This window comes from Hydra viridissima, unplaced genomic scaffold (genome assembly GCF_058129835.1).
Source record: "Hydra viridissima isolate aposymbiotic clone 2 unplaced genomic scaffold, HvirCarnegie_v1 scaffold_11, whole genome shotgun sequence".
Lineage (NCBI taxonomy): Eukaryota > Metazoa > Cnidaria > Hydrozoa > Anthoathecata > Hydridae > Hydra > Hydra viridissima.
In genome coordinates this window covers 12089206-12103535 of record NW_028324310.1, presented here as the reverse complement: position 1 = coordinate 12103535, position 14330 = coordinate 12089206, and the positions used below count along the sequence as shown (strand labels likewise).

At 32.3% G+C, this 14330-nt stretch overlaps 3 protein-coding genes and 1 pseudogene across 3 annotated transcripts; 2 read left to right on the top strand and 2 right to left on the bottom strand.

The window, feature by feature from the left end:
* Positions 1-189: 189 nt before the first annotated feature.
* Positions 190-1160, bottom strand: LOC149882207 (E3 SUMO-protein ligase ZBED1-like). Its single transcript, XM_090067094.1, has 2 exons — positions 781-1160; positions 190-575 (listed from the first exon to the last, which is right to left on the bottom strand). Exons 1-2 carry the CDS (start codon positions 1147-1149, stop codon positions 258-260), a joined length of 687 nt encoding a protein of 228 aa, XP_089923220.1. The 5' UTR covers positions 1150-1160; the 3' UTR covers positions 190-257.
* A 38-nt stretch (positions 1161-1198) lies between these two features.
* On the bottom strand, positions 1199-2215 carry LOC149882206 (E3 SUMO-protein ligase ZBED1-like). Its single transcript, XM_090067092.1, has one exon. It carries the CDS (start codon positions 2213-2215, stop codon positions 1199-1201), a length of 1017 nt encoding a protein of 338 aa, XP_089923218.1.
* Positions 2216-2369: 154 nt separating this feature from the next.
* LOC149882205 (uncharacterized) lies at positions 2370-4356 on the top strand (annotated as a pseudogene).
* An 82-nt stretch (positions 4357-4438) lies between these two features.
* Positions 4439-6179, top strand: LOC149882204 (uncharacterized). The gene is made up of 4 exons (XM_090067093.1): positions 4439-4754; positions 4949-5137; positions 5336-5626; positions 5771-6179. Exons 1-4 carry the CDS (start codon positions 4614-4616, stop codon positions 6077-6079), a joined length of 930 nt encoding a protein of 309 aa, XP_089923219.1. The 5' UTR covers positions 4439-4613; the 3' UTR covers positions 6080-6179.
* Positions 6180-14330: the final 8151 nt, after the last annotated feature.

The following is a 14330-nucleotide window of genomic DNA, read 5'->3' as shown; positions in this document are numbered from 1 at the left end:
AGGGCTTGCATGCGATTAAAATTTATAATCGCAATTAATCGCACGATTAAATTTTTTGATCATAATTAATCGCGCGATTAATCGAACATTATAATTTAAATAAATAAAGGAAACAAACAGGAAAAGTTTTTTAAATCATTTGATCTATTTGCATGCAAATGATAAAACATCATAAAAAAGTTCTAATTATAGTTTATATTGTTTCTAATACAACCAATAAAAATAAAATATTTTAAAAACTTGAAACAAAAAATTTCTTAAAGCCAGTCTTTTAAACATAATAACATGTTCAATGAATCTGGCAGCAGAGATGATCTGTGCTTGTCTGCAATGAATCCAGCGGTTGAAAACAGTCTTTCGCATGGAACTGTAGTCGCTGGAACTGACAAATATTTCTTTGCGATTGTTGCTAATCGAGGATATGAACCTTGATGTAGCTTCCACCACTGAAGAGGATCTGAATCCATTTTGGCGCAGGGTTCTTTTCGATATCGACTCACTTCATCTTCACTTGGGGACTCAACTTCATCCAGATCTGGTAGATTGAATGCCATTTTAAAATTTTTTGCTGATGGCTGTTGCAAAATAATTATTCAAATATTACCATAAATAAAGCATATAGATATTATCTAACTATTTCAATTAATATTATAGCACTCATAGAGTTTTATCTATCATTAAAACGATTATTTTAATAAATGCAATTTTGAATCTATTATTATGCCATTAGAATAATTCAATAAAAAAACAATATCAAATTTATTACTACAAAATGCTCACCTCTTTTGGTTCTTGTTCTATTGATACTGGTCTGAGGTCTGGAACAGATTCAAGAAGCTTCGATAATCTCTGCCAGACATTTGATCTTTCATTTGAAGCTATAAACGATAAATTTTTAAATCTTGAATCCAATGCTGACGAGATTTGCAACCAACTATCATTCGAAAAATCATTAAATCTGCGCTCCATTTCATTTACAAATTTTTCTTTAAATAGCGCGATGTAACGAGGATCATCATCTTGAACAACCATTTCACGTGATAAGTGGCATATAATTGGTAAAACCACCGAACTAGATACGTATTTATTACCACCTAACAATTCTGAAGCCACTTTGCATGGTTGCAAAACATCAGCAATTTTCTCCATTTTTTCCCACTCTCTTTCTGTCAAAGTCTGTAAGTAATGGTTTTGCTCATCAAGTGTTACTGTGATGGCTTTTTTTATGTTTCAACATACGTCTCAGCATATCATACATGCTATTCCACCTTGTAACAACATGCTGAATTAGATTTTCTTGTGGCAGGTCGAGGTCAATCTGATTTTCATGTAATTCCATATTATTTGCTGGACTATGTTTAAAATGTCCAACAATTCTGTGACATTTAGCTAGTGTTATGTCAAATGCAGTCTCTTCAATGGCAGATTTTATAATTAGCTGAACGGTATGTGCGAAACATGGAAGATGTTTGAAGGGAAAACTTGATACAGCCTTTACAATGTTTCTACCGTTATCAGTACCAATAGAAAATATTTTTTCAAATAATCCCCATTCATCTGCAATATTTCCGATGTGGGTTGAAACATTGTCACTGGTGTGTCGGTCCAATGTTTGATGAACACCTAAGGCAAATGAGTTCAACATCCAGTTGTTATCTATCAAATGACATGTTAAACCAAGGTAACTGACATTACCCATTGAAGACCAATGATCACAGGTAATTGCTATACTAGTAGCCATGTTTACGAGGTCTTTTTTTTTTTTCTTCTCATCTTCATAGAGTGTTTGCATTTTAATTTTAATTGTGTTTTGACAGGGAAGATTGTAACTGTAGTCGGACGTTGCTGTTCGAATGACATTCGTCAAACCTGGATCTGTAACAATGTTGAGTGGTCGACAGCTACTGGCAACCCAGCAAACAATGGCTTCCGTAATTTCCTTTGATTTATCTGCAGAAATTTGTTTATTTACGCCATTTTGTGATTTAATACTGTCCTCAATTGTAAGTTGTTTTGAGGAACTCACGATCTTGTTTTGATTTTTACTAGTAGTTGCGAAGAACACGTGTTTACTGTTCAAATGATACTGAAGCGCTGTAAGACTTCGGTGATATGCAAATTCTTTGGAACAATATTTACAGATAACCAATTTTTTTGATTCGTCTTTAAAAATAAAGGCTCCGTTGAGGATAGATTGATTGCCGTTTGAACCCATAATTTAAATTATTAACAAATAAAGTTCATCAGGATAAGATATTAAAATTTTGGAAATTTAATAAATTTATTAACAAAACAACAACGCGATCAAAACAATTTCGAAAACAAAAATTATAAGGTAAGAGAGACATAATTGAGACAAATAAAACAAAATGGCATCATCAATGAGTAAACATTGATTAGAAATAAGAAAGTGGTATAAAAATTTCTTTATTGCTCAAAAATTATTTTTTGATGCTAACCAAAATTAGCATCGCCAAAATAATTTATGATCTAATCTAATCGTCAGGGTTAGGGTTAGGGTTTTATGAAAATTTATGAGTTAAAAAATTTCATCTGCGTTAATTTTTTTAACTTGCGTTAAATTATTAGCGCTTTAACGCGTTTTTAACGCGTTAACTTTGCAAGCCCTAGTTAGTATACAAAAACAGTTTACATGGATGTTTTATTCCATTTAAAGAAATACTTCAGTTTATTTTTACATCAAATGAATATGATAAGTTTCTAGAGTATTCTTCAGAAATATCTATCTCATTGTATTCAGATGATTTAGGTGTAACTAATCCAATAGGCAAATCTAGAGGAAAGCACAAGTTGTGGGTTTTATATTTTCAGTTGTTAAACATTCCGCAATGCTGCTTAAGTAAATCTTTCTCAATATTCCCTTTAGCAATAACTGGTTCTAAATCTGTTAAGGTAAAAGGCTTTATGAAATCTCTTCTTCTTGACTTGGTACAATCTCTAAATGAACTATCATCGATTGATTCCTCAACTTTAACTAATGCTAATGGTAAAAAATTCATGGTAAAGTTAAAACACTTTATTGGAGATTCATTAACTTGCAATGCAATTGCTGGTTTTAAAGAGGGTTTTAGCAAGAAAGTTGTTAGGTGCTGTAGAGTTTGTAATTCAACCAGGTCAGAAATGTTAGTTTATAATAAACATTCTCAGTGTAAAATAAGGAGTTTAGAGGAACACAAGATGAGAGTCAAAGAACTAGATAATTCTAGTCTTCCCCGAGTTGAACGTTTAAAATGGTCAAAACTATATGGCGTTCAATCTAACAGTGTTCTATCTGAAATTAATGAATTTGATGTGACAAAGCAAGTTCTTTTTGATCCAATGCATGATTTGTTAGAAGGTGTTATACCTTTGCAGATAGAACTTTACTTGAATCATGGGGTTTTGAAAGGTTTTTTTACAATAGATAGCTTGAACAACTTTATAAAATTGTTTCAATACCCAAAAGACAGTGAAAAACCACCTGTAATAGTAGATTTGGTTATTAAGGGGAAATTTGGCAGTGCTCAAGTTCTTTCTATTTGTCGTATTTTACCAATTTTTTTAAGAAGTATCGCTATTGATTGTCATTTCTTGTGTCTTATTAAGCTGCTGCGTATTCTTCAAATGTGTCTCTCTCCAGTTACCACTGGGGCTTACTTCGTCTCTTTAGAAGAAACAATTGCAGCCCATCATACTCTTTTTATGAATTTATACCCAGATAAGTTTATACCAAAGCTTCATTTTCTAATTCATTATCCTGAGCAATCCAGACAATTTGGTTCACTACGATACCACATGTGTATGGCTTTTGAGAGGAAACATCAAGTAATAAAAAATGTTAGGCATTTTAATTTCAAAAATATGCCTTTAAGTGCTATGAAGAGTATGGTTTTAAACACTGTTGCATCTTTTTATAATTCTTTTGGAGAAATTAGTAATGGAGTTCTTTGTGAATTAAATCAAGTTACTATAAAAAAAAAATATTGTTACCTGCATCCAGATTAATGGAATTAAATACTGTCCTGAATCGTCTTTATGGTTTCATGATGGTTTTCAATCTTCTGCTTTTATTATTAAAGAAATTCAAGTAAAAGGAGAAAAAACAGTATTTATTACCTCACAGCTTCAGTGCCTTAATTACAATGTGTTACGAGGTTTTTTTACTGCTGTTGAGGACAACACAGTTCCTTTTAGAACTATTGCAGCTGAAGGCTTAGCTTTTCCTTGGCCAGCATTTTATTTTAAAGAAGGGAATATTTTCTATATTGTACCCCCAGCATTGCCATTCCTTATCATATAGTTGCATTGAAATTTTATAAAAAGTTTATATTATTTGCAATAAATATGATTACTTTAGTCTAATTTGTTTTCTTTATTTTGTCAACTTTAGTAGTTGTAAATGCCTTCTTTTGTCAATTTTCACATGATGATACAAAATGTTTTTTATTATTCCTATGTTTTTAACATTTACATTAATAATAAATTTTTAGATTAACAGAATCCCTTTTGATGGTGATATTAAACAAACTCTCATTGATTTTTTTCCACCTCACATTAAACTATTTCTGAGCAACAAGTTTTCTATTGAAGATAAGGTGATATCTAGAGAGCTAATGTCTTGTTTATTAGCTTTTTGCTGTTTGCATGCGCCTAATCATAATAATATCAAAAATAGAATATTGTTACGGAAAATATTCTTTGCGAAGTTAAAGTCTACTTGCATTTCTTTATATCCTTCTTACAGCCATAAATGGGTAAGAATCACGTCTTTGATACTATAATATTTTTTATTTTTTTTAATTTGTAATATTTACTATTTTAATATTCATTTTTGATCTCCTTCCTTTTCCATCATTTTTATATTTTACTTCAGATTTTCAAATTTGCTGCTGTATACATAAGTTGTTTAATTCAATTTATTTAATTAAAGTTTTTAATTTTCTATTAGGATTTCTTGTTCAAAAAGTTGCCTAATAATTATCGCCAAAGACAATTTAGTAAATGTCATAGTTTAAAGGTTAAGCGATTTCCTCATTTTTCTGTTGTAAATAGTTCCATCAATAATAGTAGCCGAGCATTAAATCCAATTTTGTCCGAATCAGTTGTAGATAAAGAACAGCTATTACAAGATGTTGAAGTAAGATTTTTTCTGTGTTTATTAATTTTTGGATAAAAATGATTTCTAATTCTAATATCAGAAATTATAGTCTAGTTAAGTAAACTTAGACGCAAAAAATTTTGAAATGTTATAATTAATATTAAGTGTCAGGTCATTACTTTATTTTATTAAATAGTTATAAAATAAGGAATGTATATAACTCTTTCTTTTACCTAGAATGAACTTAATAAGAAAAAGCCATCACTTTCAACACTGTCTATTCTAAACAGACATCTTTTTAATAACGAGACTTATAGTATATTTCCGAAAAGAGTTATATATGCTCCTGGATTGATGCTGGAAGAAGCGATTCGTTTGTATCCTATTTTTAAAGATTCGTCTCTTAAGATTCAAAAGATGTTGATTTGGATTACTCCCGATTCGCAAACCCATACTGAAAGTTTAATGCTGCTCCAGAAATCACTTATTTCTAAGAATACAACTGATAAATTGTTTATGAAAGTTGATGTAAATTTTATTTTATTTTTTTTATTTGGTATTAAGCCAGTTCTATAAAATATAAACTTAACATTGATTCAAACCCATTTAATGTATTAATAATAGTTTCTTTTTTATGGTTGCAATACTTATTTTGTATTTATAATATTTTAGTGTGATTCAATACATGAATACTTAAGAGTGCCAAGCTTGTATGGTCCACAAGTTATCTATAATAAAACGGAATATGGAGTAAGGAGTCGTAGAGGTGTCGAGATGGATGTTCAGCCCTTGATCAGTACATGTGAAATGGTGGTTGTTTTGATGGCCGTTTACTATTTGCTAGATTTGACATATCCTTCTTGTTTTGGGCAGCTTCTGGGATGTTTGCAAGATATTTGCGGCTTCGGACGATCAGCTTTACTTTCTAAAAAATGCATTTTTCTTTTGCAATCTTTTTACAACAATGTGAAGTATTTTTGAATTAATAAATGTCATTAAGTTAATTTCTTCAATTATTTTGTAAATAATTTTCATGATTATGAAAAATAATTTAACATAAATATATTAGGAAATTAAACTGGATGAATTTGTTTTATTTTTTAAATTAACTTTTATAAACATAAAAAATGTTCAATGTTAGTTTACTTAGCAATTTCTGTTATTAATCATAGGTTTCAAAAAACCTACTTTAAAATAATTATAATTTGACATAACGGGTAACATAACGGATAAATACCCGTTATATCAGGTTTTAAACATAACGGTAAAATACGCGTTATATAACGGGAGTTTTCCTCTCACATAACGGCTAATTGGCGTTATGTAACCGTTATGTTCAAGGCAATTTTGCTATGAAAAAACATAACGCTAAAACCGTTATGTTATTTTCATACATATTAAGTATTAAACATAACGGCAATGAACCGTTATGTGCGAGGAAAACTCCCGTTATGTTTTTTAAAAATATAACGGGTTTTTTATTTACTGTGTAGCGTTGATGATGATTGCGATTGAAAACAATCTGATCGACAAAAATGATTTGATGGAAGATGTGGAAGAAAAGAGGCCTGTCGGAAGACCGAGAGTAAAAGTGGAACCGGGAGTAGAAGACTCTAAGTATGAAAGGCTTCGTCTGATCAGAAATAACCCTGTGGCTGTGAGACTGACCCATGTTGAAACTGGGGAAGTGATCGAATATGGATCCCTTTACAAAGCGATGAGAGAGATGGGACATGGCTGCAAATATTTGGAGAGTCGAACTGGAAAGGTGGACAAAAATGAATTTAAAATAGAAATTCTGAAATAAGAAAATGAATGACTTTTATCCGTTTTTTCTGGAGTGCAGCAAGAAAGAGTCTGATGTGGTCAAGAAAAAGCACTCGAGCTTCTTGTGTTTGGAATGTTTCGCGATTCTGTTTACGTCACCGAAAACGGAAATTTTAAAATTCCGAAACTTTCAGCGAGAAGGAAAGACAAGCTTTACAAACTTTTGTGAGGAGGCGACGAGGATGAATTTTCGCGAATGGAAAGAAAAATCAAAGAGCACAACAGAGAATGGAACAACCTGAAAAAGGGAGAAAAGCTGAGAGCGATCGACAGGTATGCGCTTCATTTGGACTGCGAGGAGAAAAAAGTAATCCCCGGAAAACTGAAAATGGCAATGTTGTTTAACACGCTCGACATTGTGTATGAAATTTTCGAAATTGTGAAAATCTCCGAAAATGTGCAGAAAATGTGCTGAATTGAAAAAAATTGAATTTGAGTTAAATAAATTTAAACACAAATTAAAATAGAGGGTAAAACGTTTAAAGAATTGCGGGAAATCACGCCATCCAATAAAAGGTTATTCAAAAATGAAAAAAGGGCTCGTGAAAGCAATAAAAAAACACGAGACCAGTTGTTCAAAGACCTGTGCCAACTCCGAGACCTGCCGTTGTGAGACCGGTTCCTGCACCGACCAATTCGAAAAGCTTGCGTGAATTCCTGCGTAACGTTAGAAAACTTCCAAAGGAATACCAGCGCTTCTATAAAGAAATGGTTCGAAACATACCAATAGAAGAACTAAGAGCCATCAGAGACAGGTTCTCAATTTTATTTGATGTTGAAGGAACTGCTGAAGAACGTAAAATTGCTCGTGATGCTCTTTGCCTTCACAATTACTTTTATTCCTTATTACTTGAAAAATTAGGACTATGATTCAAACCGATTAAAAATGTTTCAATTCTTTTCGAGGAATTGAAAAAACAGCAAATTCTAAATAAGCTGAAATGAAAAAATTGAATTTGACTTAAATAAATTTCAGCAATAATTAAAATGTTAAGCAAATTTGCTAAAGATCAACAATTGGACTATATGCTGTATAAAAAATGATGATCTTTTAGATGCTTTTGACGATAACACAGAGTTAACTTCTGATACAACCAAATCGAAAAGTTTGCTCAAATTTCAAAGAAACGTTAGAAAACTTCCAAAGGAACACAAAATCGCTCTAAAAGGAATGCTTGAAAAAATGCCACTTGAAGAAGTTTTAAGCATGTTAAAAATAGTTATTTCAGTGCATCATTCTCTCGAAGGTAAAAGGTTTCATCATTCAGTACGTGAAATGTATTGTACTTTCACTGAAAGTTTCACTGAAGCTACTAGCATTTTGAAATATGAGTAGAATTAATGAATAAGAATTTTTAAATTCTCAAAAAAAAAAAAGGATTTAAAAACCACAGGAGATTCAAAGAATTGAAAAGATTGAATCTGAGCTAAATAAAGTTTTTACACAATTTCAAAGATGGAGAACAAAACGGTGTATGAATTGAAGCAAATTGCGAAAGAGTTGAAAGTGAAATATTATTACAAAATGAAAAAGGACGATCTTTTAAAAGCCATCGATGAACCTCCGATTCCAAAGTCTGTGCCTGCTCCGACCAATTCGAAAAGTTTGCTTGAATTCTTGCGCAAAGTCAAAAAACTTCCAAAAGAATACCTGTTTGCCTTTAAAGAAATGGTTGAAAACATACCTGAGGAAGAAATACGTCCCGTCCGAAACATGATACGAGACCTGTATCTTCATTTGTCTTATGTGGATGGAATGGATGCAAAAGAAAAAAAAATATATCGTGAAGTTGAAAAACTTATTGGGTTAATTACATATCCATATCAAATAGTACCTGGAAATGATAAAAGTGAAGAAGAGTCGGAAGAAGAGCCGGAATATGGTGCGGGGAAGCTATGGGTCTTGGAATGACACACTAATGACTTTTAAATTCTTTTCATGGGAGAATTTAAAAAAAAATTGAATTTGAGCTAAATAAATTTCTGCACAAATGAAAAAAGATGATATACACGAAAAAGTATTTAAAAAAGTCGCTGAAAGAAAACGGCTCAAATTCAATTTTTTTGATAAAAATGCACTAATGGAAAATGTGAGGGATGTAAAACCTGTGGGAAGACCGAGAATACATGAAAAACAAGAAAAGCAGCCAATTGACCCTAAATGGAAAAGGTTAGAAAACATCAGAAATAATCCTTTCACTTTAAAACTGACCCACATCGAAACGGGTGAGGTGACTGAATACAAATCCGCTTACAAATTGAGAAAAGCTACGGGACGCAACTGGCAATACTTTGAAAATCGAGATGGACATAAAGTTGAAATTATAAATAGGGTAAAATGAAATTTTAAATTCTCTTGTTTAAAATTTAAAAAAATTGAGATGGCTTAAATAATTTTTTTCCGTATATAAAATGGAAGATAAAACGTTTAAAGAATTGCGAGAAATCGCCAAAGAGCGAAAAATAAAATATTATTACAAGATGAAAAAGAACGATCTTGTTGAAGCTCTTAGACCGATTGTTCAAAGACCGGTGCCTGCTCCTCGTCCAATCGTTGCTTCTAGAGCTGTTCCATCAAATCATATCCTTGACAAGCCTGTTCCAAATTCAACGCCTGTGCTTACTCCTGGTTTATTTTCAAGGTTGACGACGACTGTCAGAAATGTGGGCGCTAACAGTTTTAACCGTGTGCTTCCATCCATCGATCCATACGTTCCAGAGGCGGTGAAGAAAACAGTGAGCAATGTGGGAAACGAAGTGAAGAAAAAAGTGGACTCTCTCAAATCAATGGCTCTCAAATCGATTGCGTGTGCAGCAGTTTACAAACCTCCCATTCATTTTAAATTGACCAATCATGCGCTAAGATATGTCACCATGCAATTTTCACATCAAGTCGCTGGAAATTATCAAGACGCCTCTGCCATTTTAGACCTGGCGAGAGAAGCAGCAATGAAAATACTTAGGGAAAACAGAAATAAAAAAGTAAACCTTGTTTTAACGTGTGAAATGGCGCGTGTGAGCATTGCCACTGGACAGGAAACCATTCGCACTGTCCCCTTTCCATCCAAATGTGGAATTTTGCTGGAGGCTACGGATTTGGGAGAGTTTTATGACAGAGCGAAAGAAGAAATCCTGGAAAACATGGCTAATTACAGCAAGAAGGGATTGAATTGGAAAGTGTCTGCCATTTTAAGAATGGATATTAACATGATCAATTACAATCCCCTCAGCGCTTCGTCATGGATAAAGCTTGTTAAATTTTTGGAGAGCAAAAAGGCAATTATCAACATGACAAACAAAACTGACAATGAATGCTATAAATGGTGTATCACCAGGGCGCTGAATATGAAAAAGGATCACTGTGACAGGATTGACGAAGAGCTCAAAGAAAAGTCGAAAGAGTTAAATTGGGAAGGAATTGAATTTCCAGTCAAGCTCGATCAAATCAAAAAGTTTGAGAAAAACAATCAAGGCATTAGCGTGAATTTATTTGGATTGGAAAACAAATCCCCCTATCCTTTACGAATATCAAAACATTGCGACAGAAGAAATAAAATAAATTTGCTGCTCATTTCAAACGAGACTACAAACCACTATTGTCTGATTAAAAATTTCAGCCGATTTGCTTCTTCGCACGCATCGTCTCATCAGCATAAGAAATATTACTGTGTCATTTGCTTGCAGGGATACAACTCTAAAGAAGCGCTTTCCAAGCATTGGACTTATTGTCGAGACAACAGCTCTGTCCGAATCGAACTTCCTGAAAAGAATTCAATCATACAGTTTCAAAACAAAGGAAGATCGATGAGGGTTCCGTTTGTTGTTTATGCAGACTTTGAAAGTTTCATCAAGCCAATAAGCGCGTGCAATACTGATAACTGCACCTCTGACCAATCTTACACCAAGCAGTACCAAAAGCACACTCCAAGCTCGTTCTGTTACTTCATCAAGTGCTTTGATGAAACCGTTTATAGAGGAAAGCCTGTAACGTTTACGGCAATAAGCGAAAAGGACGACGTCGCCAAAATATTTGAGGAAATGCTTGAAAAAGACATCCGAAAGATTTACAAAAAAGATATAAAATTTAAAAAAGCTATGGTTATGACCTCTGAGGATGAAAAGAATTTTAATAATGCAACAGTCTGATTTCTTTAGATTTATGCCTTCTAGTTAGGAAAACTTGTCTAAAAATCTGACCAATCACCAATGCAAAAACGTTGCCAAATATTATTCTGGAAAGCAGTTTGATTTATTGCGAAGGAAAGGTGTTTACCCTTACGATTGGGTGGACTCGATTAAAAAGTTTTCTGAAACGCAATAGCCTCCTAAAGAGTCGTTCTTTTCCAAGCTCAATGGCGAAGGAATAAGCGATGAAGACTATGCACAAACGGTTTGGAACAAATTTCACTGCAAAATATTCAGAGATTACCACAACCTGTACAACGTCTCTGATGTGCTGATACTGGCGGATGTCTTTGAAAACTTTAGGGATGTGTGCGATACCCAATACGATCTTGACCCCGCTTGGTATTGCACGTCTCCCGGATTAGCATGGGACGCCGCTTTAAAAAAAATAAAAGTGAAATTGGAGCTTCTTAGCAATTCTGACATGCTTCTGATGGTTAAGAAAGGAATACGCGGTGGAAACAGCATGATTTCAAACCGGCTTGGAACTTCAAATAATAAATACATGGGGGATTCGTTTGACCCTAGCAAAGAGTCCACCTACGTCCAGTACTTGGACGCTAACAACTTGTACGGATGGGCTATGAGCAAACCTCTTCCCACACACGGTTTCGAATGGATGACTGAAGCTGATATGGTCTACCCTGAAAGTCTTCACGACGAGCACAACGATAACCCTTTGCCTTTTGAAAGAATGACCATCAACAAAGTGGACACGCTCGTTCCAAATTTAAACGACAAAAAGAATTACGTCATCCATCTCGAGAACCTTAAACTGTACGAACGATTGGGGCTGAAAATTACAAAGGTGCAAAGAGGCATCAAGTTTGAGGAAAGTGCTTGGCTGAAAATTTACATTGATCTCAACACCCATTTAAGAACTCTTGCCCCCAAAGACTTTGAAAAGAACTTTTTCAAGCTGATGAACCATTCAGTCTTTTGAAAAACCATGGAAAACATTGAAAATCATGTGGACGTCAGACTGGTTACAAAAAAGGAAGAAGCTGAGAAATTGTCTAAAAAGCCCAATTTCGAAAGTCGCACCATTTTCGATGAAAACTTGATCGCTGTGCACATGAAAAGAACAAAGTTAGTCCATAGCAAACCCATTTATTCGGGAATGTGCATTTTAGATTTAAGCAAAACTCTAATGGTTGAATTCCATTACAACTTCATCAAGAAAAAGTACTCTGATAACGCAAAAGTGCTCATGACCGATACAGACTCCCTCATTTACGAAATCAAAACAGAAGATTTTTACAAAGACATTGCTGAGGATGTTGAAAGCCTAATTTGACACGAGCGATTTTGATAAAAACCACCATGCCATTCAAAGCGTCGGTTTCAAGGTTGGAGTAAACAAAAAAGTCATCGGAATGTTCAAAGACGAAACCGCAGGAAAGCAGATTGAAGAATTTGTCGAGCTTCGGTCTAAATTGTACTCTTACAAACTCCATGAAAAAGGACACAAAAGATGCAAAGGAGTCAAGAGAAATGTCGTTCAAAATCACATCACTCACGAGGACTACAAAAACTGCTTAATGACTAAAAAAGAACAGCTCAGGAAAATGAACGTCATCCGATCACATCTTCACGAAATTTACACTGAAGAAATTAACAAAGTCGCACTCAGCGCCAACGACGATAAAAGAATCATTTTACAAGACGGAATTCACACGTTGGCTTACGGTGATTACAGATCACATTGACACAGAAAATAAAGGTAAGTACCCAAAAAAAATTAGCACGCATATAAAATATTTACAAAAAAATGCCAATGGCGCAGAACCGGCATTTCTCTACTACTCACATTGTTGTATAAATATTATTTATACTTATGATACATTTACTTATTTGATAAAAGCCATATACACCTAGTTTCTTAAATTTCAGTTACAACACTGTTTAATAACAATTAAATAGATAACGACACAGCTGAAAACTGTTCAACATCCTGAAGTATCAGATTCCAAAATCTACTTATTTTGCATAGATTGAATATTTAATAGTTTGTCAACGCCTGTTTGGGTCACCTTTTTTAGTACCGTCGTTTGATGGTACAAACAGTTTCCAGGAAAAATCATCATGAGCTATCCAACCTTCTTTCCATTTGTTAACGTCAAATTTCTTCAAGAGATTCCAGAAGTTACTTTTGTCGAAGATGTAACATAGGGAAAGGAATTACCTGAAATGGGAAGTCGTTCAGTCGACTTCCATGGGCTCCTCCTCACATGGATAATCAACTCCGACCAGAATCGTAATTATTATTACGATAGGCATTTCATACATTGTTAATGTTGAGTGAGTGGCAGTACTTTTTTTGAATGGAATGCTTGTGATTTATTTTAAAGATAGTGCCAAGCGGCAAAAAGTGAAGACGGTTAAGAGTAAGATAAAAATGGTGCAGAGGGTTCTTAAATAATTGATAAAGTGTTGTGAGTCAAAACAAAAATAATAATAATAGTAATAATAATAGAAATAATAATAATAGAAATAATAATAATAGCAATAATAATAATAATAATGATAATAATGATAACAACAATAATAACAATAACAATGATATCAATAACAACATTAATAATAGTAATAATAATAGTAATAGTAGTAATAATAACAACATTAATAATAGTAATAATAATAACAAAAATAAAAATGATAAAAATAACAATAATAGTAAAAATAACAATAATAATAATAGTAAAAATAATGATAATAATGATAATGATAATAATGATAACAACAATAATGATAATTAATAATAACAATAACAATGATAATTATAACAACATTAACAATAGTAATAGTAATAGTAATAATAGTAACAATAACAACATTAATAATAGTAATAATAATAACAATAATAACAATAGTAATAAAAACAATAATAATAATAATAATAATAATAATAATAATAATAATAATAATAATAATAATAATAATATAAATAGGAATAATGATAATAACAATATAAATAATAATAATAAAATAAATAACAATAATAATATAAATAATAATAATAATAATAATAATAATAATAATAATAATAATAGTAATAATAATAGAAATAATAATAATAGAAATAATAATAATAGAAATAATAATAATAACAATAATAATAATAATAATAATAATAATAATAACAATAATAACAATAACAATAACAACAACAACAACAACAATAATAATAAAAATAATAATAATAATAATAGTAATAATA